This window comes from Eubalaena glacialis, chromosome 1 (genome assembly GCF_028564815.1).
Source record: "Eubalaena glacialis isolate mEubGla1 chromosome 1, mEubGla1.1.hap2.+ XY, whole genome shotgun sequence".
NCBI lineage: Eukaryota > Metazoa > Chordata > Mammalia > Artiodactyla > Balaenidae > Eubalaena > Eubalaena glacialis.
Window position 1 is genome coordinate 185,864,132 of NC_083716.1, and position 27,329 is coordinate 185,891,460.

The 27,329-nt window shown below is 38.2% G+C and overlaps 1 protein-coding gene across 1 annotated transcript in view; it reads right to left on the reverse strand.

Moving 5' to 3' along the window:
* Window positions 1-27,329, reverse strand: part of CCDC141 (coiled-coil domain containing 141) — a 215,036-nt gene that overhangs the window by 138,850 nt on the left and 48,857 nt on the right. The window contains exons 3-5 of the mRNA XM_061202688.1: window positions 12,521-12,712; window positions 9,045-9,153; window positions 1,450-1,703 (exon numbers count right to left, since the gene is read on the reverse strand). Of these exons, the coding sequence (XP_061058671.1) occupies window positions 1,450-1,703; window positions 9,045-9,153; window positions 12,521-12,712 (555 nt within the window). The remainder of the gene's footprint in view (window positions 1-1,449; window positions 1,704-9,044; window positions 9,154-12,520; window positions 12,713-27,329) is intronic.

The window sequence follows — 27,329 nt, forward strand, 5'->3', positions numbered from 1 at the left end:
GACTTAAAGGAGGAGATGACAAAATGCAAGCTGACTGTATGTCTGGAGGTGTCTGCATTTGGGTGTCTGCTCTATGTCACCTCCTCAGAGAGGCCTTCTGTGATTCCTTCTCTGATTAAAAGTAGACCAACACAAGTCAAAATTACTGCCCTAGTTGATCTTCTTTAGGCACTTGTCATTGTTCATTTGTTTATCATAGGCCTTTCTCATCACACTAGAACAGTGGTTCACATCTGGGGGTAATTTTGGCCCCCAGGGGACAGTCAGCAATGTCTGGAGACCTTTTTTGGTTGTCACAACTAGAGTATATTCTACTGGCATCTGGTGGGTAGAGGCCCTGGATGTTGCTCAACACCCTAGAGTGCCCAGGACAGCCTCCCCAAAGGAATTACCTAGCACTGGCTATCAATGGAGCTGAGGATGAGAAAAGGCACTAGAAGGAAAATTCCTGGAGGAAAAGGACTTTATCTTGTGTGTTATGTATCCCTAGTACTTATAATAGGATCTGGGTACATAGTAGGTACTCAATAAGTATAAGTTGAAAGGTTAATCATTTAAATCCTCATTTTTCCAGCTTGAAAGAACCAGTTTCTCCTGGACTCATATTTGCTACCAGCTGTATGTCTAGCTCTCCAGTTCGGATCAGGGCAATAATATAAAATATATGAAGAGACCCCTTTCCTATGCATCCAGACCAGGAGATGTCCTTCCACATCATTTCTCTCTGAAAATTCCCTCCAGTTAATCTGTACAGATTAAAGCATGGGCTTGGGGCAGTTATAAATATAGCCATAAATATCCTACCTATTTGAGTTGGGGGTTTGCAAAGAGAGTTCTATCCACTCTTACTCTCAAGTGATTGGGACACAAGGAACGCATAGCAAGCACATTGACAACTGACCAGAGCTGGGCCTGCAGTCTGAGTAATGAGCTCTAACAAGCCTGCAAACTCATCAACCTCCCACCCCAAAGCCCTCTAACCTCTGAGCATCCAGACATAGGCCAAGGTCATATTTCTTCATTGGTGCCAGGCTACTCTTCTAAGAACATTATCTCTATTTCGGGCTGACAGACTTTTCACTGGCATTAGCAGCATCATGCCTCCCCAACATTCAAGAAAATTGCAATGAACTTTTCAGAATTTCAAAGAAATGTAACTAAAGGTAGTGACCTGGACGGAAGCACGAAAGAGAATCCAACAATAGAACCTAGTCATTTTCAAAACTGCTAGCGGGTATTCTCCCATTTAAAAAATCAGTATTATAATGAGAAGAAATAAAATCTTTGTTTTTATATAACTTGCTTGGGAAAACAACTTGGTAGTCTGAATCAAAGACCAAAAGATTTGACCATGATGACTGAAAAGCTGCCCCAGGAAATGGCTCATCCACATAACAAGCAAACTTCATTAGACAAGGTCAGGACACCATCAGTGCCCCTTTGGGTTACCTGACTTTCTTGTTGGTCCCACTGACATATCTGCAGAACCTGACTCAATTCCTGCTGCTGTTGCTTCAGGTACTTGTCTAATTGCCGTCTCCTGTCTTGGAGAAGTTCAAGAAGACTGTCAATCTTCAGGCAGCTGTTTTGAGCTCCCTGAATCATCTCGGGATTCACATTAAGTCCATCACACTTGATTTTTTCTATGAAGTCAGTGAGTTGTTGACTTTTGTTTAAAAGGGCTAGAGATCGTTCTAAGAGTTCTAGAAGAAAATTAGAAAAAAGAATACTGATATGAGCAAGTTTTCATATAGTAATATTTGGACTCATCATATAATTTAAAATATATGTAACCTTCTATTAAAAATAAGGAATTCAAATGTGTAAACATAAAAAGCCTCCAATACAACTGGTCAAATACCTTGGCCTAACAACTGCTACGGCGCTAACTGCCAAATGGTAGGATGCTGAAGTTCAGTGATGGCATAAGTCAGTACAGGGGAGTGGAAAGACTGTGAGATTTGGGCACTGGTTCAGTTGGTTTTTAGTGGTGATATGCTGGTTAAGGTGCCTACTCTCCTTGTAGCGCTCTACATCCTGAGGTGACTGGACTAAATCTGAGGTTTAAAGGTTAATGCCTGCAGTAACCAAACAAAAGCTCAGTGAATATGCGGGCCAGGTACCCAGACGTCAGGGACTATGGCAAAGTGGAAAATACATGCCCAGTCTCACAGGATCTGCTGTCACCCAGTGCTGACCAACTGTGGACATGAGGGAATACAGGGTCAGTGTTGATGGGGCTTCCAATTTTTAAAGAATTATGAACACGGATTTTTATGTGAAAGCTTCTGATTTTTAAATGTTTTGTAATTGGTATTTTTTAAATTAAAAAATACTGAAGGATCAACAGAACATGGCTCTCTGGCAAATGGGCCACCTGTTTGCGCTCTCTGGAGTAGACAGCATTATTGGTGTGGGCAACATCTGTTAGAAATGGGAGCTTAAGCCTGAAAACTGAAGGACTACCAAGGGAGAGAGTATAGACGGGGGAGTTGAGAGTAGCACTTTGAGGATCCCCAACTTCACTTGGGGATCCATTGGAAGAGCCCTTGGGAAACTATCCATTCCCCACAAGCCAGAAAACGTCATCTGTTTCCTGGATTTGTGCAGTCACCTCTTAATTGCATCTCCTCTCCAATCCATTTCATCCATTCTCCATGTATGAGAAAGATCATTTCTAAACACTCTCTCTCTCACACACACACACCCCAATGGCTTCCCAGTGTCTTAGAATTAAGGACAGACACCTTAACATGATTTCAGTTCTGGCATGGTCTGGTCCCTATTTTCCCTTTCAGATTGTCTCAATCTCTTTACCTCCATCCATATCTTCTTTAAATACCTCACACATGGTATACTCCTTGTTGCCCCAGAACTTTTTACTACGTTCTCTGCCAGGGATACCATTCTCCTCAACACATTCCTTCTCCACCTTTATTCTACTCATACTTCAGGTCTTAGTCAATTGCCAATTCCTCAAAGGACAAAGCAGACTGGACCAAATCCTCCTATTAAGTGTTCTCATAGCACGATGTTCCTCTCATTCACAGCTGTTATTACAGCTATAGTTCTACATTTATGCATTGGGTTAGCTGACTAAAATCTGTCTTTGCCACTAGGCTCCAATGCAAATATGAGGACAGGGACGGTGACAGTATCCTCAGCGCTAGCACAGAGACTGGCACAGGGGAGATAGTCGATAATTTTGTATATGCTAGAATGAAATCAAATGTATTAAAAGAGGGGGAAGAATCAGAGCTATAGGTGCTAGAGATCAGCAGTCTGCCAGAGATGTAAAAAAAGAGATGTTGGGAAGACTTGGGGTTTTGTGACGGGTAAGTGATAGAAACAGAAGCCAAGTTACCAGGTTGAGAAGTGGGAAGGCAGTGATGAAGTGAAATCAACAGGAAAGGACAATCTTTGAGACATTTGTTGTTAGAAGAAAAAAAAAGGATAGACTATCAGCAGGGTTGAATACACTGCTTTTTGTTTTTAGATGGGAGAACTATGAAGAACACCCAGAAAATAAGTATGTCACACTATTAGAAATGGACTTATCAGTGCTAAAAGCCATGCATTCTGGTTAGTAGCTCAGTGTTCTTCCCACTGCGCTGTGGCACTCTCTTTAGCATTCTAGCATCTGACAGTTAAACAACACAGCAATGACTGTGGTATTTGGGTCCATTGTCTCTTTAAACTGACACCTTTTTTTGAGAGATGAAGAGAGACTGAGAAAAGGGAAGATGCTGTAAAGAGATATTTTGAAATAAAAAGGAAAGAATTTCAAACAGTTTATGCCATATGACCTAGATCTGTCCAATAAAGTATTAGATGGTGCTACCTGCTCAGAGTAAGAAAGGTGTGATTAGGTGCACTGGGCAATTTGATTGAGGATTGATAATACAAAAAAACAAACAACAAAAACAACCATATTCTTGGAAGCAGCACAGGGAATGGGATAAGTCAAGCAGAAGAAGAAAAGTCAGGGAGAGCATTCAAATTAAAGTGAATCTCTTAAAAGGAGAAGTGGAAACAAACACGAACAAGATGAGAGGGACAGAGGCAGAAAAAACCTATCTGTCTAGAAAAAATTCTTATGTGGAAGGGAAAGAAATAACTTGAAAATGAGGTGAAAACAAGTTATAGAAGTCCTTGGCTATCAAACTGAAGAGTTTTGATTTGTAGAGTCTTAATGTAATCATCAGTATAACTGATTCTCCATATGTAGGTATACATATTTCCTTTACATTCAAGAATGTGTTATGATATTGTGAACAGTTACATACATACATACACACACACACACACACACACACACACGTGCGCGCACACACACACACACACACGGGAAGTATGGTCAGGTGGCAGGGTTTCCACGTAGTACTTCTTTTCTTCCTTTCATTAACTACCTCTTTCACAGTAGACTTTTCAAATGAAAGAGGGAAGCACAGCTTTCCATGCTCAGGGTATTGCAGACTGACAATGGGTCAGGCCAACCTGTTCTAGTCCCCACAAAATACATATAATTAGCCAAAATTTCCATTTGCAATCTTTTTCTGGTTTTCTGCTTCAACTTTTGTCAAAATGGTATAACCACCACCATGGTACCACCAGGCATGCAGCCTCCTGAGCCCAAGTTAACGTGTAAAAATGCACCCAGCCAATGGTCAGCCTATTATCTGCTACTACAGTGGTGCTTAAAGTGGATCAATTGTTCTCTAAGTTTCCTCTGTCAGCTTCTTATATGTTACTTTTTTTTTTTTTTTTTTTACTGTTTATGCTTTCCTAGCTATTTATTCCGTCAGTTGATCGTACAAAGTGATGTATTTTTCCTCAAGGGTAAACTATCTAGATATATCATGAACTTCAAGAAATACAAAATCTCTACAGTGCATTTATTTTAATGATTGTATTTTTCTCCATATACAAACCCTACTTATGACATAATATCTTGTGATGTAAGGCTAGTAGATAGTCAATAAATTTTTGTTTAACTGTTTTAATTGTAATTATATCTAAAAAATAATATTAAAGTATACTTTATATTAATAACTTTACAGTTTGTCATCAATATTAAGTATAAATAACAAACTTAAGATGGATAAATGAGGGATGTACACAAGTCAAAGTGAATTTATAGCTTGCTAAATAACCTTTCCAAATGAGTATTTTCTAAAAAGCATCAAGGTCACATTTTGACACTGGGAACATGGGTGATATTTCTTCCAAATACATTTTTAAATATTCCAAATATTACTCAGTGAGATGGTATTTCTTAAACTCATTAATGGGTATTTTAAAATATACACAAACATAGAGAAAATAGTATAACAGACCCCAAAGTACCTATATCTCAGCTGCATTTAAAATATACATAGAACATCTAAGAAAAAGGAAGTAATAATATGATTATTCCTGTGAGGAAGCTTCTTAGGCGCTATGTTCATTTTAAGAAGGCCATTGGAAAACTGGAAGGTGCAATTGTGATTCTTCAGGGCTTAGAACCAATTTTCTCCTCCTTAATGTCCCTGTAGTACCTTGTTTATTTTGCATCTGCTACTGAGTCTTAAATTGGGATTATATACAAATAACACTCAATAAACATACTTTGAGTTGGATGTTATTCTAAACCTTGGAGATTCAGAGATGTAATAATCCCAGTCCTCCAGAGTCTCATAATCTGGTGATGAAGAGCAGGGAAATAAATTATTACTACACAGTGTGCCGGGTGGTGTAACAGAGGGACCCACAGAAAGAACAGAGAGAATTCACCAATAAATGTATACATGCCCCATCAAATTGTAGGCTTCCTGAGGACAAGGGCCATGTACTCTTTCAACACACATGACTCTGGTTTTCTTACCTGGCACGGGTTCAGAAAATATTGTTTAATTATGTGTTGTTGAATTGAAAGCAACCAGTCTGATAAGTAGTCTGGAAACTATGTTTGCTGGAAAAGACTTTAATTAACTAGGCATGTTGCACCCAAAGGAGAGAAGACTAGAGAGGACACGATAGTCTTCAACTATTACAAGGATTGTCGCATAGTGGAGGGAATGAACGTATTCTGTAACTTTCCAGAGGGTAAAACCTTCAACCCATTCATCCTGGTTCTGAACTCTGAAGTGCTACAGAATAAGCCTCTGACATGCAACATAGCCTTAGCATTGCTGAAGAAGAAAAAAGTATAGATTTTGACATAAATTGAAATACCGTGAATATTAGGGATAAGTTTGATTATAGTTTTTCCAGTCATATTATTAACCTTCATTATCCTAACATTCACATTTTGTGCTACTCACTGATCAACATCTCAGACACTTATGATAATTGCTAGCTGTAGTTAGAGCTATAATTTATTTCCTTAAATTTAAAGATAATAGATATTGCTGTGATCTGAATGTGTGTCCCCCTAAAATTCATATGTTGAACTCCTAATGCTCAATGTGATGACATTAGGAGGTGGGGCCTTTGGGAGGTGACTAGGTCATGAGGATGAAGTCCTCATGAATGGGATTAGTGTTCTTATAAAAGAGACTTCACAGAGCTCCCTAACCCCTTCTGCCATGTGAGGACACAATGAGAAGCCTGCAACCCAGAAGAGGGCCCTCACCGGACCATATTGCACCCCGATCTCAGACATCCAGCCTCCAGAACGGGGAGGAATAAAATTCTGTTGTTGATAAGCCACCTAATCTGTGGTATTTTGTTAGAGCATCCTAAATGAACTGAGACAGAAATGACATCCTTAACTGAAAATCAGAGTTTTGTTCTTGAATATGTATTTCAAATCAGGTAATCTTAATCATATTCCACTGAATTAGTTGATTAATAAATTTCACCGACTCCCATATTATGAAAACAAAGCCCTTGAAGCTACCCTTGGGCATATGAATTGGGAGGCAAATATCCTGACTAGAGTCTCCTGCAATCCCTGTGCTTCACGTATCACATAGAGGGACACAAAAATGTCATGATAAACATGCCACCAGGATGGAAGAATATTTTGTCATCACAAAAACAAACTATGTTTCCTGTCTTTGGCTAGCACTGTTATCCATCTTTCTAGATTAAGAGGAGGCCCCGTGGACTCCCCTGAAAGGGAGGGCATTGGTCCCACCATCAGCTGGATGCCAGGGCCCTGTAGCCTAAGCCCTCCAAACAAAGCAGCATGTGCCCCATGAAAACTGCCTCACTGAGTCACAGCTCCTAGTAATTGAAGGAGCCAACATTAACAACAGCATTTAAGCATTCCCCGCTTCAGCTGCATCCCCAAATATTTATGGAAAAGTCCCTACTTCCACAACCTCCCCCTCCAGTCCCTCTGGAAAATGCTTTCATTTGACTGCTTCAGTACTGAACCTCTTCACCAAAAGCATCAGTCACTGTCAGGTTTCTGGAGGTGAAATTGCTTTGTGATGATCTTGTTGGTGGGATGAAGATTGAATTGAGGCCACAGAACCCATCTCAGTGGCCTGGACTCAAGTCACTTTCCAGTCTCCTAAGAGGAATTTCATGTGCTTCTGTTTACCCACTTTGGGCCCAGCTAGATTGCTGCCGCTGTATAAAAATGGGCAGGCCGCTGCTCTAATGCTGATAACTTTTGATGCTGTTTATAACCCCTGTTAGTGATAGGTCCTACAGAACAGTAATCTGTTAAAATTATAGGTATATAGGTAGTCAGATCTCAAAAAATTTACACAGGAAAGATTGAGTCCTTTAATCTTTGAGTTTTAGAAAAATAATGATCTACTATCTAGGGTCCTTTGGAGGGTGATATAAACACAATCTATCTGTGGCTTTAAAAACACCTTTTGTCCCTGTCTAGCATGATCAGGTTTGTGAAGCTAGAAGGTGAGTTAGAACTAAGACAAATGAATTCAGGAAGCCATCACTTGTACTCAGCTCTATTTGGCAGTAATAATTGGAAGAACCCATTAGGAAGAAAAGAAGTGATTGTTCCTATCTATTTATCTAATCTGCTTTCACGGAAAAAGATTACAGTAAACAGCTGTTCTTCCACAAATGCCTTTCCTACTGCAGCCCTGGTCCAGCCCAAATTCTGGTGGAAAAGTCCTAGCATACAAATTGTTGGTTAACAACTAGACTATCTTTACAGTTGTTTCGGGGGGAGTTGAAAATAATTCTATATAGTGTTTTATTAGATTTTTATCTGGAAAAAGTTCACTAATCCTTTTTTTTAAAAAAACTCCAATAGTGAAAGAAAATTTCCTTATTCAGAGCTGTTATTGGAAGGGTGACCTTCATTTCCTGACCCTTAGAAGGAACAGTCACTGAATTCAACCATTTATTCAATCAAGAAATATTTCATGAGGGGCTTCCCTGGTGGCATAGTGGTTAAGAATCCACCTGCCAATGCAGGGGACACGGGTTTGAACCCTGGTCTGGGAAGATCCCACATGCTGTGGAGCAACTAAGCCCGTGCACCACAACTACTGAGCCTGCGCTCTAGAGCCCACGAGCCACAATTACTGAGCCCACGTGCCACAACTACTGAAGCCCACGTGCCTAGAGCCCGTGCTCTGCAACAAGAGAAGCCACCACAATGAGAAGCCCACGCACCGCAACGAAGAGTAGCCCCTGCTCGCCACAACTAGAGAAAGCCCGCGTGCAGCAATGAAGACCCAACACAGCCAAAAAAATAAACAAATAAAATTAATTAATTAAAACTTTATAAAAAAAAGAATATTTCATGAGGATACACCAAGTGCCAAGACCTCGCTAGATGCTGAGGATATGTAAGGATGAGCGAGGTGGAAATGGTTCCTCCTCAGGAACTAAGATCTAGCAGACTGCATAACTGAACCTCCCAGAGGCTCTTCCTCTACCGCCCCTTAGAATCATTTACAACCAGTTCTTTCTTGCAGAACATGACCAGAAATAAAGCTTTATTTAACCTTACTTGGAACAAGTTGAGGTATACATAATCAGATAAATTAAAAATATACTGTCATGCATGAGCATTCCCATATTAACAGCTTTAAAACCTTTAAAAGCTTATGTGAGGAAGAGATAGTTCTTGCCTTTGGTATGATGTTCATGAAGCTGAAGGAGTGATTTCAAGGACTCGGCACTCTCAAACTCCTGAGTGTTCTGGAGGAAATCTTCCGTTTGGTCTATTTTAATGGCAAACTACAACAGAAATGTAGGGGAAAGACATATGAAAAACTAAAAAACACTGTGCCACTTTTAGTTATTTGTAAACATTTTTCATGAATTAATGGCCTAGCTGATTGTGTATGTGTTTGTGTGATAAGCTCTGTGTTTGTGTGAGCATGTGCTGGCTCACGTGTTTGTATGAGGTTTTGTGTTTGCATGTAGTCAGTTTACAAAGTACTGGGATAAGAACTTTCTTCTCTTTCCTTTGCATTCTTTTCATACCTGGAAATATGTTATCTATGCTGAAATAAACCAATTTGTTTACTATTCTAATGTGTATTGAAATTTTAAACTAAAATTATTGTGTCCCATAATACAAATACAGCCACTGTCAACATCCTAAAGCATTTTCTCAAAGAACAACCAGAAAGTTTGTTAAAAGAAACCAACAAAAGTTTGGTTAACCAGTAACCTACATAATTATTAGTAAATTTAACTTAAGAATCCACTTGAGGTTGAAATATAGTTCATTTTTTTCTCTATAATTAGACCTAGAACTAAAAAATGTAAGTTTCAAAATAATACATAGTCTAATCCCATCTCTACACTTGATTTTAGCCCAAGTGCCGAGAAGTAATGTGTAATCCTATTTCTTATACAAAGCAAAAATACATATATTTGTACAGAGAGTGGTGCAAAAAGATACATAGCAAAGGGTTACCTTTACGAGAATGAATAGGATTAGGGATAGGTGAGGGGTGGTAAACTTTTAGCTTTTAAATCTATAACTTATAATTTTGTTTGCATTTTTATCAATGATTTATGTACTTTTATAGAAATAAAAATGAAATTAGATGTAGCAAGAATGAAAAATGGAAAATTTCTCCTCTGTTTCAAGAAAAAAAGGAAGAGCAATTTGACACCCTAAGTGGTAAGGAACATGACCAGTCTCTCTTTTTGTGTTTCTCCATAGAGGAAGTATGAAAGGGAGATGCTTGAAGTGATGTCAAAATTCTCAGGGGAATAACCTTAGATACAAATTTTAGAAAAGGGCAAAATAGACTTGGTTATGCTAGTATAGTATATCCATAGTAGTAGACAAATAACTGGTTTGTTTTAGCACTATCGTTCAAAGGAAATTATTATCATTTATAAGAGCATTTAAATCAACACATTCACCTTTGGATCAGGTGTAGAATAAACTCATAAAGGTGAAGTACCAGTGAGAAAGACACAGAAGCCTATCACAGTGCTTGTCACCTTTTTTCAAGTTTTATCCAAACTCTCATCTTTGGATTTAGTGATATTTAATATTTTTATGTGACTATTTGATTAACAAGATTTACTATATTTTGATTATTACAATAGCCATATAAAATCCAGTTATAAATGTCCTGAAAAGATAAGAGAGCAACTGATGAGCACATCCCCTTTTGAAATGCAGAGAAGGCTTCTACCATCCTGTTAGAACCAGCAGATGGACACCAGCCACTGTCACTTGGGGATACTGTTTCTAAATTGAAGCACAGTGTTTGAGAAGTCTGTGAGCCTGAAGCCATCTTGTACTATCAACCACACAATAAGAAGTCATTTTGTATTTCTAAAGAACTCCTGCATGCACACAGTTCAGTAAGTGGATCCTATCTACATATCGTTTACATCTCTAATTCATTCTATTTCTAATAGTTGATTTTAAAGACATTCTTTGAAGAGAACTTCAAAGAAAAAAGAATAAAACAAAACCCTGGTGGGCAGTTTGGTTTTCCCTGTAGATCACTACAAGAAGTTTTGGAGTCACTGTGTAACTTATACCTATATTTCAACTGATTTGACACTTTTTAAAAAACAAACCAATAAATAAACAATGCTTTACTCAGAAAAAGCTTCCTTCAAGTTCTATTAACTTTTATCTCGGGGATATTTTCTTTTCCCTACTTTTCTTCTTTCTGCAGTTAGTACAGGATAGAAGTAGCAACAAGGGGACACTTTTCAAAGACACTATTCTTAATTTCACCCTCATTCTTTTTTTTTGAATCACTAATGAAAATTGCTTTGGCATACACAAGGGGCAGGGAAAATCACGTAGGAGTGTTCCATCAGCTAAGTATGAAGTAGTCCACAAAATTGGAAGGAGGATAATATATGAAACTTCATCTTTTCATGAGGAATCAGAGTGCTGGGTTGAATTACGGGTTGACTTATACTTCCTTTTATTTCATGTAATATCTGGAAGTCATTTCTCATCATATAGAAAATCAGCTAGTATTAATGCTCCTACCCAGTGAGAAACAAATATTGGACTTAATGTTTAAAAAAAGATAACTTCCTATGCTCAAATGACCTGAATTTCAAGGGCACTAATACTTACACCCCACCTACTAAGACGAAATGAATCAGATGTATCTATAATTTGACCCTTGCAGGTGTATTTCGCTTGGTTTATTTCTTTTCAGGAAAGAAAACTGTGTGTGGAACTTTTCCCTAAGATGATCTGTGAGTTGGACTTCAGTGTTCAAATTGTGAAAAAGAAACCTTGAAAGTTACAATAAGATTTTTGCTCCTCCTTTTAACTTTTAAATGAGTTCATGATGCATGAAATTGTCTACCTCAATTTTAATGTTCTATTACTAATCTTTCCTTCATTATTTTGGACTTAAGTCCTGAATTTTCAGTTTGGAAATGTCATATTTTTCAAAGCTAGTGCTTTATCATAATGAAGCAGTGCTTTCACATCAAAATGAATGTACTGTCACTTGACAGAGAAGTTAAAAGTGAAATTTCCAATAAGTATCTTACACTAAATATAACACCTCTTTTGATAATGTTCTTTGAGTCTCACATTTTGAAATTGGGTTCCTCAAAAAAACTTAGGCCCAGGACTTTTTCCTTCCCTTATATTTTAAGGAGCTCGAACTATAGAAACTCAACTATATGCCTTAGGAAAGTACTCTATCATATACTATGCTTACAAGTCAAACATTCTATGAAATATTCTGCAATTTCCTTTTCATAAGCAGTAGAAGAAATTGTATCCTCCAACTTTCAGTTAACAAGAACACGCTAGACCAGCATTTCCTAGTAATCCTATCATCGGGGTAATTATTTGATTTAGTAATTGTATTACTATTATCTAAAGAGGGAAATATATCAAAATGACTTATGGGTAAAAGATCCCATTTTTACTTAATATTTATGAATTTTAATTAACTGTACTTAGTTTTTGTTTGAAGGCCTACATTTAAAATATTAACAATTTTATTTTTTGAAAATTAAAAATTAAATGTATATATCTTGGTTATTCTACCATTTTTTGAACTGACTACAATATCTATTTGCAGAAAGAAAACATTTTCAGGAGTGCTCTGATGTGGAGAAGGGAAAAGTTTTTTTAAACACAAACCTCCAAGGCATTTTCAAAAAATTCAGAGGTCAACCTGAGAAGCTCCCTCCTTCTCTCAAGCATGGCGACCAGGGCTGCCCATGCTTCACCCAGAGTTTTGGCCATGGCATCATAGACCTGACTCTGATCCTTGTTCTCTTGAGCCGTCTTGTCTGCTTCCTGCAGGAGTTCCCATACTCGGTCTTCCAAAGCCTAAGTCCAGGCAAGAAAAGGCAGAGTGTCACTCAATGTAAGAACTTGGGATCATATTTTAAACATTTGGATTTTTGAAATTATATGCACTCTAGTAAGGTCTAGAAGAGAATTTATAAACACAAATTGCTGTGCAGTCAGGTAGATCAAGCAGGTAGGAGGGAGCAACGGAGATTGTGGTGAACTGTGGAGCATGGCCAGGCTAAAGACATCCACATTTAAACATTGTTCAAACACTGTAGAGATTTATCAAAAATATACAACTACAGGGACTTCCCTGGTGGTCCAGTGGTTAAGACTCCACGCTACCACTGCAGGGGGCATGGGTTCAATCCCTGGTTGGGGAACTAAGATCCCACATGCCACGGCACAGCCCCCCCCACAAAAAATACAACTACATACCCAGGGGTACAGAATACTGTGTTGACCTCACATTTCAAAAAAAGAGAACTAACTGGAATACATCTAGAAAGGAGTAATCATGAAAAAACTATTGTGAGAAATGAACCCAGTAAAATTTATTATTTATTCTAAATAGTTGTTATTGTTAATATATTTGTGAAGCTTAGTGTAAATTTATGGGTAAGTTCTTGAAAGTGAATAGTCATAATGTAAAAATTAGAATATCTGTAACCAACACTACAAATTGTTTCAACAAAGTATGGAAGATGAAGGGCAACATGTGCTTCCATAATTGTCTCATGTGCGGATAGGAGAAGGATCCCACAGATCCTGTTTTGTTCTTGATATTGGCACCAAAATCAAGGCACAATTTTAAAATATAATAGACTAACAATAACATGAATAAATTCTAAAATGTCAACAGAAAAGGAAAATAAACATGTGATAATGCAAAATACAACAAAGAAAACAAAAGAAATAAGAACACATTTATTTGGGCACACAAAAAACCAAAACATAATGATAGGAATATGATTAAATATCAGTTAACACCCAAAAAATGGATGTTAACTTTTCAATTAAAAGACGAACATTAACAGATTGAGGGGGAAAAAATTCAACCAATTTATGTTTGCTGAAGCCATAAAACTAAACTGAAAAGACATAACATTTGAAATAAACTGAAAAGACATAACATTTGAAAAGACATAACTGAAAAGACATAACATTTGAAAATAAACTGAAAAGTCATAACATTTGAAAATAAACTGAAAAGTCATAACATTTGAAAATAAGGAGATGAAATATATCAGGCAAAGACAAAAAAGTAAAGGAGAATTAGCAATGTTAATCTCAGACAAATTAGAAATCAAAACAAAAATCACTGTGATTAAAAAATGGAACTCTAGAGCTCTACCCACCATCAGAGCCTCCGATCAAGCCACTTAGATAGCCTCAACCACCAGAGGGCAGAGAGCAGAAGCAAGAAAAACTACAATCCTGCAGCCTGTGGAACAAAAACCACATTCACAGAAAGGTAGACAAGATGAAAAGGCAGAGGGCTATATACCAGATGAAGGAACAAGATAAAACCCCAGAAAAACAACTAAATGAAGTGGAGATAGGCAACCTTCCAGAAAAAGAATTCAAAATAATGATAGTGAAGATGACCCAGGACCTCGGAATAAGAATGGAGGCAAAGATCGAGAAGATGCAAGAAATGTTTAACAAAGACCTAGAAGAATAAAGAACAAACAAACAGAGATGAACAATACAATAACTGAAATGAAAACTACACTAGAAGGAATCAATAGCAGAATAACTGAGGCAGAAAGACGGATAAGTGACCTGGAAGACAAAATGGTGGAATTCACTGCTGCAGAACAGACTAAAGAAAAAAGAATGAAAAGAAATGAAGACAGCCTAAGAGACCTCTGGGACAACATTAAACGCAACAACGTTCGCATTATAGGGGTCCCAGAAGGAGAAGAGAGAGAGAAAGGACCAGAGAAAATATTTGAAGAGATTATAGTTGAAAACTTCCCTAACATGGGAAAGGAAATAGCCACCCAAGTCCAGGAAGCGCAGAGAGTCCCATACAGGATAAACCCAAGGAGAAACACACTGAGACATACAGTAATCAAATTGGCAAAAATTAAAGACAAAGAAAAATTATTGAAAGCAGCAAGGGAAAAACGACAAATAACATACAAGGGAACTCCCATAAGGTTAACAGCTGATTTCTCAGCAGAAACTCTACAAGCCAGAAGGGAGTGGCATGATATACTTAAAGTGATGAAAGGGAAGAACCTACAACCAAGATTACTCTACCCGGCAAGGATCTCATTCAGATTCGATGGAGAAATCAAAAGCTTTACAGACAAGCAAAAGCTAAGAGAATTCAGCACCACCAAACCAGCTCTACAACAAATGCTAAAGGAACTTCTCTAAGTGGGAAACACAAGAGAGGAAAAGGACCTACAAAAACAAACCCAAAACAACGAAGAAAATGGTCATAGGAACATACATATTGATAATTACCTTAAACGCGAATGGATTAAATGCTCCAACCAAAAGACACAGGCTTGCTGAATGGATACAAAAACAAGACCCATATATATGCTGTCTACAAGAGACCCACTTCAGACCTAGGGACACATACAGACTGAAAGTGAGGGGAGGGAAAAAGATATTCCATGCAAATGGAAATCAAAAGAAAGCTGGAGTAGCTATACTCATATCAGATAAAATAGACTTTAAAATAAAGAATGTTACAAGAGACAAGGAAGGACACTACATAATGATCAAGGGATCAATCCAAGAAGAAGATATAACAATTTTAAATATTTATGCACCCAACATAGGAGCACCTCAATACATAAGGCAACTGCTAACAGTTATAAAAGAGGAAATCGACAGTAACACAATAATAGTGGGGGACTTTAACACCTCACTTACACCAATGGACAGATCATCCAAAATGAAAATAAATAAGGAAACAGAAGCTTTAAATGACACAATAGACCAGATAGATTTAACTGATATTTATAGGACATTCCATCCAAAAACAGCAGATTACACTTTCTTCTCAAGTGCGCATGGAACATTCTCCAGGATAGATCACATCTTGGGTCACAAATCAAGCCTCAGTAAATTTAAGAAAATTGATATCATATCAAGCATCTTTTCTGACCACAACGCTATGAGATTAGAAATGAATTATAGGGAAAAAAACGTAAAATACACAAACACATGGAGGCTAAACAATACATTACTAAATAACCAAGAGATCACTGAAGAAATCAAAGAGGAAATCAAAAAATACCTAGAGACAAATGACAATGAAAACACGACGATCCAAAACCTATGGGATGCAGCAAAAGCAGTTCTAAGAGGGAAGTTTATACCTATACAAGCCTACCTCAAGAAACAAGAAAAATCTCAAATAAACAATCTAACCTTACACCTAAAGGAATTAGAGAAAGAAGAACAAACAAAACCCAAAGTTAGCAGAAGGAAAGAAATCATAAAGATCAGAGTGGAAATAAATGAAATAGAAACAAAGAAAACAATAGCAAAGATCATTAAAACTAAAAGCTGGTTCTTTGAGAAGATAAATAAAATTGATAAGCCATTAGCCAGACTCATGAAGAAAAAGACAGAGAGGACTCAAATCAATAAAATTAGAAATGAAAAAGGAGAAGTTACAACAGACACCGCAGAAATACGAAGCATCCTAAGAGACTACTACAAGCAACTCTATGCCAATAAAATGGACAACCTGGAAGAAATGGACAAATTCTTAGAAAGGTATAACCTTCCAAGACTGAACCAGGAAGAAGCAGAAAATATGAACAGACCAATCACAAGTAATGAAATTGAAACTGTGATGAAAAATCTTCCAACAAACAAAAGTCCAGGACCAGATGGCTTCACAGGTGAATTCTATCAAACATTTAGAGAAGACCTAACACCCATCCTTCTCAAACTCTTCCAAAACATTGCAGAGGAAGGAACACTCCCAAACTCATTCTATGAGGCTACCATCATCCTGATACCAAAACCAGACAAAGATACTACAAAAAAAGAAAATCACAGACCAATATCACTGATGAATATAGACGCAAAAATCCTCAACAAAATACAAGCAAACAGAATCCAACAACACATTAAAAGGATCATACACCACGATCAAGTGGGATTTATCCCAGGGATGCAAGGATTCTTCAATATACGCAAATCAATCAACGTGATACACCATATTAACAAATTGAAGAAGAAAAACCATCTGATCATCTCAATAGATGCAGAAAAAGCTTTTGACAAAATTCAACACCGATTTATGATAAAAACTCTCCAGAAAGTGGGCATAGAGGGAACCTACCTCAACATAATAAAGTCCATATACGACAAACCTACAGCAAACATCATTCTCAATGGTGAAAAACTGAAAACATTTCCTCTAAGATCAGTAACAAGGCAAGCATGTCCACTCTCACCACTATTATTCAACACAGTTTTGGAAGTTCTAGCCACGGCAATCAGAGAAGAAAAAGAAATAAAATGAATACAAATTGGAAAAGAAGAAGTAAAACTGTCACTGTTTGCAGATGACATGATACTATACATAGAGAATCCTAAACATACCACCAGAAAACTACTAGAGCTAATCAATGAATTTGGTAAAGTTGCAGGACACAAAATTAATGCACAGAAATCTCTTGCATTCCTATACACTAATGATGAAAAATCTGAAAGAGAAATTATGGAAACACTCCCATTTACCATTGCAACAAAAAGAATAAAATACCTAGGAATAAACCTACCTAGGGAGACAAAAGACCTGTATGCAGAAAACTATAAGACACTGATGAAAGAAATTAAAGATGATACCAACAGATGGAGAGATATACCACGTTCTTGGATTGGAAGAATCAATATTGTGAAAATGACTATACTACCCAAAGCAATCTACAGATTCAATGCAATCCCTATCAAATTACCAATGGCATTTTTTACGGAATTAGAAAACAAATCATCTTAAAATTTGTATGGAGACACAAAAGACCCCGAATAGCCAAAGTAGTCTTGAGGGAAAAAAATGGAGCTGGAGGAATCAGACTCCCTGACTTCAGACTACACTACAAAGCTACAGTAATCAAGACAATATGGTACTGGCACAAAAACAGCAACATAGATCAATGGAACAAGATAGAAAGCCCAGAGATACACCCACGTACCTATGGTCAACTAATCTATGACAAAGGAGGCAAAGATATACAATGGAGAAAAGACAGTCTCTTCAACAAGTGGTGCTGGGAAAACTGGACAGCCACATGTGAAAGAATGAAATTAGAACACTCCCTAACACCATACACAAAAATAAACTCAAAATGGATTAGAGACCTAAATGTAAGACTGGACACTATAAAACTCTTAGAGGAAAACATAGGAAGAACACTCTTTGACATAAATCACAGCAAGATCTTTTTTGATCCACCTCCTAGAGTAATGGAAATAAAAACAAAAATAAACAAGTGGGACCTAATGAAACTTTAAAGCTTTTGCACAGCAAAGGAAACCATAAACAAGATGAAAAGACAACCGTCAGAATGGGAGAAAATATTTGCAAACGAATCAACGGACAAAGGATTAATCTCCAAAATATATAAACAGCTCATTCAGCTCAATATTAAAGAAACAAACAACCCAATCCAAAAATGGGCAGAAGACCTAAATAGACATTTTTGCAAAGACATACAGATGGCCAAGAAGCACGTGAAAAGATGCTCAACATCACTAATTATTAGAGAAATGCAAATCAAAACTACAATGAGGTATCACCTCACACCAGTTAGAATGGGCATCATCAGAAAATCTACAAACAACAAATGCTGGAGAGGGTGTGGAGAAAAGGGAGCCCTCTTGCACTGTTGGTGGGAATGTAAATTGATACAGCCACTATGGAGAACAATATGGAGGTTCCTTAAAAAACTAAAAATAGAATTACCATATGATCCAGCAATCCCACTACTGGGCATATACCCAGAGAAAACCATAATTCAAAAAGACACATGCGGGCTTCCCTGGTGGCGCAGTGGTTGAGAATCCGCCTGCCAATGCAGGGGACACGGGTTCGTGCCCCGGTGCGGGAGGATCCCACATGCCACGGAGCAACTAGGCCCGTGAGCCACAATTGCTGAGCCTGCGCGTCTGGAGCCTGTGCTCTGCAATGGGAGAGGCCGCGACGGTGAGAGGCCCGCGCACCGCGATGAAGAGTGGCCCCCGCTTGCCGCAACTGGAGAAAGCCCTCGCACAGAAACGAAGACCCAACACAGCCAAAAATAAATAAATAAATTAATTAATTAAAAAAAAAAAAAAAAAAAAAAGACACATGCACCCCAATGTTCATTGCAGCACTATTTACAATAGCCAGGTCATGGAAGCAACCTAAATGCCCATCGACAGACGAATGGATAAAGAAGTGTGGTACATATATACAATGGAATATTACTCAGCCATAAAAAGGAACGAAATTGAGTCATTTGTTGAGACGTGGATGGATCTAGAGACTGTCATACAGAGTGAAGTAAGTCAGAAAGAGAAAAACAAATATCGTATATTAACGCATGTATGTGGAACCTAGAAAAATGGTACAGATGAACCGGTTTGCAGGGCAGAAGTTGAGACACAGATGTAGAGAACAAACGTATGGACACCAAGGGGGGAAAACCGCAGTGGGGTGGGGATGGTGGTGTGCTGAATTGGGCGATTGGGATTGACATGTATACACTGATGTGTATAAAATTGATGACTGATTAAAAAAAAAAAAAAGAAAAGAAAAAATGGTACTCTATATTGATAAATTACACAGTCTGCAGGGAAAATAAGGTACTTATGATGTTTACATTTATGACATTTAAATATTTAAAGTAGGTATACCCAGTCAGATCAAAACGCAATAAAAGTAGAAATAAACAACAAAAGGCCAGATGATAAAACAAATCTCTTAGAAATTTTAAGAAAACTATTTAAAGAATAATTCCTAGATCAAATGAAGGGAAAAAACTACAATTACAGACTATTTAGAAAAAAGTAACAATGAGGCTACTATGTTTAAAACCTAAGATATACAGATAACTTTATGCTTAGATGAAATTCATAGCATTAGACAACTTTGTTTATAAAGAAAGAAAAAATATATTAATTAAACATTCAAGTCTAAATTATAGAAAAAGATTCCTAAAATAAAACAAAAATTAAAGGGGATTAATTGATTAAATACAAAATCAGAAATTAACAAATTAGAGAAAAATATAAGGATTTTTTAAAAATGTTGATTCATTGAAAAGCCAAATGAAATATAAAAACATCTGGCAGGTGGGATCAAGATGGCAGAGTAGGAAGATCCTGAGCTCATGTCCTCCCACAGACAAACCAAAACTACAACTAGATATAGAACAACTCTTTCTGAGAAAGACCTGAAGAACAGCTCTTCCAAAATTAAGGACAATTGTTAAAAACCACATCAAGATGGGTAGGAGGGGCAGAGATGTGATGTAGTCAGGACACCACACTCACCCTGGTGCAGTGACCCACAAGTGGGAAGGGGTATCACAAACTTGAAGGTCCTCTCTAAGGAGTGAGGGGTTCGAGGCCCACACTGGGCACCTGAGGCTTTGGTACCAGCACTGGGAGGACAAGGCCCCTTAACTAGCTTTGAAAACCAGCAGGGCTTATGTAGAGCTAGAGGGCTGTAAGAAACAGAGTCTTAGAGGGCTTGCGCACAGACTCACTCATTCTGAGTCCCAGTGCAGAGGCAGCAGTTTGAAAAGTGCCTGTTGCTCTAGCCAGCCTGCCAAGGTTGCCCCAGCATGCCCCTGGCCCATGCCTGCTCCAGCTCCAGCTGGCCTGCCAAAGCTGCCCGGCACATGCAGTCTACATAGAAGATGCTCCTACTCAAGAGCACACCTTCAAGACTGGGAGAAGTAACTATTTTGTCTAATCCATAGAAAAAAACACAGAAAACCAAACAAAATGAGGAGACAGAGGAATTTATTCCAAACAAAAGAACAAGATAAAACCTCAGGGAAAAAAACCCTAATAAAATGGAGATAAGTAATTTACCTGATAAAGAGTCAAAGCAACAGCCATAAAGTCGCACAACAAACTCAGGAGGAGAATGCAGGAACACAGTAAGAACTTCAACAGAGTTAGGAAATACAGAAAAGAACCTATCAGAGCTGAAGAATACAATAACTGAAATAATACACTAGAGGGGATAAACCACAAATTAGATGATACAGAACATACACACAGCCTGGAAGACAAAATAGTGGAAATCACCCAATCAGAACAACAAAAAGAAAAAAGAATTTTAAAAAATTAGAATAGTTTAAGAAACCTCTGGGACAACATCAAGAGTATTAACATTCAGACTTCCCTGGTGGCACAGTGGTTAAGAATCTACCTGCCAATGCAGGGGACATGAGTTCGATCCCTGGTCTGGGAAGATCCCACATGCCGCGGAGCAACTAAGCCCATGCGCCACAACTACTGAGCCTGCACTCTAGAGCCTGCAAGCCACAACTACTGAGCCTTTGTGCCACAACTACTGAAGCCCACGCACCTAGAGCCTGTGCTCCACAACAAGAGAAGCCACTGCAATGAGAAGCACGTGCACCACAAGGAAGAGTAGCCCCCACTCACCACAACTAGAGAAAGCCTGCACGCAGCAATGAAGACCCAATGCAGCCAAAAGTAAATAAATAAAATAAATAAATTTATATTTAAAAAAGAGTAATAACATTCGCATTATAGGGCTCCCAGGAGAAAAGAGAGAGGGGCAGAAAACTTATTTGAAGAAATAATAGCTGAAAACTTTCCCCAAACTAGGTAAGGAAACAGAGCTTTCCTCCAAGATCAGGAACAAAACAATGATGCCCATCCTCATCACTTTTATTCAATATAATATTGGAAGTCCTAGCCATAGCAATCAGACGAGAAAAAGAAGTAAAATGTATCCAAATTTGAAGAAAAGTAGTAAAATTCTCACTATTTGCAGATGACATGATACAATATATAGAGAAAATGCTAAAGACTCCACCAAAAAAGCTATTAGAACTAATAAATGAATTTAGTAAAGGTGCAGGATACAACATTAATATGTAGAAATCTGTTGCATTTCTATACACTAATAATGAACTATCAGAAAGTGAAATTAAGAAAACAATTCTATTTATAGTTGCATCAAAAAGAATAAAATAAACTAGGAATAAATTTAACCAAAAAAGTGAAAAACCTATACTCTGAAAATTGTAAGACACTGATGAAAGAACTTGAAGATGACATAAATAAATGGAAAGACATAACCATGCTCATAAATTGGAAGAATATTGTTAAAATGTCCATAATACCCAAAACAATCTACAGATTCAATGCAATCCTTATCAAAATACCCATGGCATTTTTCACAGAACTAAAAGAAATAATCCTAAAATCTGTATGGAATCACAAAAGACCCTGAATGGAAAAAGCAATCTTTTTTAAAAAATAAATTTATTTATTTATTTTTGGCTGCACGGGGTCTTCGTTGCTGCGCACAGGTCTTCTCTAGTTGCAATGATCAGCAGCTACTCTTCATTGTGGTGCATGGGCTTCTTATTACAGTGGCTTCTCTCTGTTGCGGAGCATGGGCTCTAGGTGCATGGGTTTCAGTAGTTGTGGCATGTGGGCTCAGTAGTTGTGGTTCACAGGCTCTAAAGCACAGGCTCAGTAGTTATGACACACGGGTTTAGTTGCTCCGCGGCATGTGGGATCTTCCCAGACCAGGGCTCGAACTCGTGTCCCCTGCATTGGCAGGCAGATTGTTAACCACTACACCACCAGGGAAGTCCCAGAAGAAGCAATCTTGTGAAAGAAGAACAAAGCTGAAGGTATCACATTCCCTGATTTCAAACTATACTGCAAAGCTATAGTAATCAAAACAGCATTGTAATGGGCACATACCCTGAGAAAACCATAATTCAAAAAGAGTCATGTACCACAATGTTCATTGCAGCACTATTTACAATAGCCAGGACATGGAAGCAACCTAAGTGTCTATCGACAGATGAATGGATAAAGAAGATGTGGCACATATATACAATGGAATATTACTCTGCCATAAATAGAAACGAAATTGAGTTATTTGTAGTGAGGTGGATGGACCTAGAGTCTGTCAGACAGAGTGAAGTAAGTCAGAAGGAGAAAAACAAATACTGTATGCTAACACATATATATGGAATCTAAAAAAAAACAAAAAAGGTTCTGACGAACCTAGGGGCAGGAAAGGAATAAAGATGTAGACATAGAGAATGGACTTGAGGATCTGGGGAGGGGGAAGGCTAAGCTGGGATGAAGTGAGAGAGTAGTATTGACATATATTCCCTACCAAATGTAAAATAGCTAGTGGGAAGCAGCTGCATAGCACAGGGAGATCAGCTGGGTGCTTGGTGACCACCTGGAGGGGTGGAATAGGGAGGGTGGGAGGGAGACGCAACAGGGAGGAGATATCGGGATATATATATACGTACAGCTGATTTACTTTGTTATACAGCAGAAACTAACATTGTAAAGCAATCATACTCCAATAAAGATGTTAAAAAAAAAAAAAAGGTGGGGCCAACTCTATGTAGCTTCTCAAGTCTCCTATCCCATTTGTGTGATATTCTGTCTGCCTCTTATGCTCTTCCTCATTTCATTCCTTGTAAACTGCTCCTCCTTCAAGGAGGCCACCTTTTTTGAAAAGCTCCCCCCGGAGTCCCTCAGGCAGACTTTGGAGCACACTTCTTATGGTTCCATTTGTTTAGATTCTGCTCATCACGTTACATTTAAGTTATCAGTCTACAAGCCTATCTCCTTGTCAGACTGTGACTTTTGATTTTGTATTCCCGGCACCACTACATTTCAACCTTGGCTGAATCCCTAGTGCCTACAGTAGTAATTTTATTGAAGACATTCAAAAGTTATTTGTTGAATGAATAAAAAGTTACTCCAAAAAATGAGGGAATCTAAATTGCTAATGATGAAAAAAAGCAATGTTTCAGAACATATTTTACTTAGGGATTGGCCACAAACTAGCTTAGGCAAGTTGCTGCATTTTCAAGGGAATTAGCTTCTTCATTAGTAAAATCAGGATGTTGGTTAATGATGATATTCTATGTTCTATGACCAGTTCTATTTCAGCAATTATTTTATTTCTGGATTTAAATAATTATTTTGATTGAAAAATAAAAAATGGGAGCCTGAACCAAGATTGCGGAGTAGAAGGACGTGCTCTCACTCCCTCTTGTGAGAACACCAGAATCACAACGAGCTGCTGGACAATCATCAACAGGAAGACACTGGAACTCACCAAAAAAGATACCCCACATCCAAAGACAAAGGAGAAGCCACAATGAGACAGCAGGAGGGGTGCAATCACAGTAAAATCAAATCTCATAACTGCTGGGTGGGTGACTCACAGACTGGAGAACACTTATACCACAGAAGTCCACCCACTGGAGCGAAGGTTCTGAGCCCCACATTAGGCTTCCCAACCTGGGGGTCCAGCAACAGGAGGAGGAATTCCTAGAGAATCAGACTTTGAAGGCTAGCAAGATTTGAATGCAGGACTTTGACAGGACTGGGGGAAACAGAGACTCCACTCTTGGAGGGCACAAAGTTGTATGTGCATCGGGACCCAGGGGAAGGAGCAGTGACGCCAGGGGAGACTGAACCAGACCTACCTGCTAGTGTTGGAGGGTCTCCTGCAGAGGTGGGGGGTGGCTGTGGCTCACCGTGGGGACAAGGACACTGGCAGCAGAAGTTCTGGGAAGTACTCCTTGGCATGAGCCCTCCCAGAGTCTGCCATTAGCCCCAGCAAAGAGCCCAGGTAGGCTCCAGTGTTGGGTTGCCTCAGGCCAAACAACCAACAGGGAGGGAACCCAGCCCCAACCATCAGCAGTCAAGTGGATTAAAGTTTTACTGAGCTCTGCCCACCAGAGCAACAGTCAGCTCTACCCACCACCAGTCCCTCCCATCAGGAAACTTGCACAAGCCTCTTAGATAGCCTCATCCAGCAGAGGGCAGACAGCAGAAGCAAGAAGAACTACAATCCTGCAGCCTGTGGAACAAAAACCACATTCACAGAAAGATAGACAAGATGAAAAGGCAGAGGGCTATGTACCAGATGAAGGAACAAGATAAAACCTCAGAAAAACAACTAAACGAAGTGGAGATAGGCAACCTTCCAGAAAAAGAATTCAAAATAATGATAGCAAAGATGATCCAGGACTTTGGAAAAAGAATGGAGGCAAATATCGAGAAGACGCAAGAAAGGTTTAAAAAAGACCTAGAAGAATTAAAGAACAAACAAACAGAGATGAACAATACAATAACTGAAATGAAAACTACACTAGAAGGAATCAATAGCAGAATAACTGAGGCAGAAGAACAGATAAGTGACCTGGAAGACAGAATGGTGGAATTCACTGCTGCGGAACAGACTAAAGAAAAAAGAATGAAAAGAAATGAAGACAGCCTAAGAGACCTCTGGGACAACATTAAACGCAACAACGTTCGCATTATAGGGGTCCCAGAAGGAGAAGAGAGAGAGAAAGGATCAGAGAAAATATTTGAAGAGATTATAGTCAAAAACTTCCCTAACATGGGAAAGGAAATAGCCACCCAAATCCAGGAAGCTCAGAGAGTCCCATACAGGGTAAACCCAAGGAGAAACACGCCGAGACACATAATAATCAAATTGGCAAAAATTAAAGACAAAGAAAAATTATTGAAAGCAGCAAGGGAAAAATGACAAATAACATACAAGGGAACTCCCATAAGGTTAACAGCTGATTTCTCAGCAGAAACTCTACAAGCCAGAAGGGAGTGGCATGATATACTTAAAGTGATGAAAGGGAAGAACCTACAACCAAGATTACTCTACCCGGCAAGGATCTCATTCAGATTCGATGGAGAAATCAAAAGCTTTACAGACAAGCAAAAGCTAAGAGAATTCAGCACCACCAAACCAGCTCTACAACAAATGCTAAAGGAACTTCTCTAAGTGGGAAACACAAGAGAGGAAAAGGACCTACAAAAACAAACCCAAAACAGTTAAGAAAATGGTCACAGCAACATACATATCGATAATTACCTTAAACGTGAATGGATTAAATGCTCCAACCAAAAGACACAGGCTTGCTGAATGGATACAAAAACAAGACCCATATATATGCTGTCTACAGGAGACGCACTTCAGACCTAGGGGCACAAAGAGACTGAAAGCGAGGGGATGAAAGAAGATATTCCATGCAAATGGAAATCAAAAGAAAGCTGGAGTAGCTATACTCATATCAGATAAAATAGACTTTAAAATAAAGAATGTTACAAGAGACAAGGAAGGACACTACATAATGATCAAGGGATCAATCCAAGAAGAAGATATAACAATTTTAAATATTTATGCACCCAACATAGGAGCACCTCAATACATAAGGCAACTGCTAACAGTTATAAAAGAGGAAATCGACAGTAACACAATAATAGTGGGGGACTTTAACACCTCACTTACACCAATGGACAGATCATCCAAAATGAAAATAAATAAGGAAACAGAAGCTTTAAATGACACAATAGACCAGATAGATTTAACTGATATTTATAGGACATTCCATCCAAAAACAGCAGATTACACTTTCTTCTCAAGTGCGCATGGAACATTCTCCAGGATAGATCACATCTTGGGTCACAAATCAAGCCTCAGTAAATTTAAGAAAATTGATATCATATCAAGCATCTTTTCTGACCACAACGCTATGAGATTAGAAATGAATTATAGGGAAAAAAACGTAAAATACACAAACACATGGAGGCTAAACAATACATTACTAAATAACCAAGAGATCACTGAAGAAATCAAAGAGGAAATCAAAAAATACCTAGAGACAAATGACAATGAAAACACGACGATCCAAAACCTATGGGATGCAGCAAAAGCAGTTCTAAGAGGGAAGTTTATACCTATACAAGCCTACCTCAAGAAACAAGAAAAATCTCAAATAAACAATCTAATCTTACACCTAAAGGAACTAGAGAAAGAAGAACAAACAAAACCCAAAGTTAGCAGAAGGAAAGAAATCATAAAGATCAGAGCAGAAACAAAGAAAACAATAGCAAAGATCAATAAAACTAAAAGTTGGTTCTTTGAGAAGATAAACAAAATTGATAAACCATTAGCCAGACTCATCAAGAAAAAGAGGGAGAGAACTCAAATCAATAAAATTAGAAATGAAAAAGGAGAAGTTACAACAGACACCGCAGAAATACGAAGCATCCTAAGAGACTACTACAAGCAACTCTATGCCAATAAAATGGACAACCTGGAAGAAATGGACAAATTCTTAGAAAGGTATAACCTTCCAAGACTGAACCAGGAAGAAGCAGAAAATATGAACAGACCAATCACAAGTAATGAAATTGAAACTGTGATGAAAAATCTTCCAACAAACAAAAGTCCAGGACCAGATGGCTTCACAGGTGAATTCTATCAAACATTTAGAGAAGACCTAACACCCATCCTTCTCAAACTCTTCCAAAAAATCACAGAAGAAAGAACACTCCCAAACTCATTCTATGAGGCCACCATCACCCTGATACCAAAACCAGACAAAGATACTACAAAAAAAGAAAA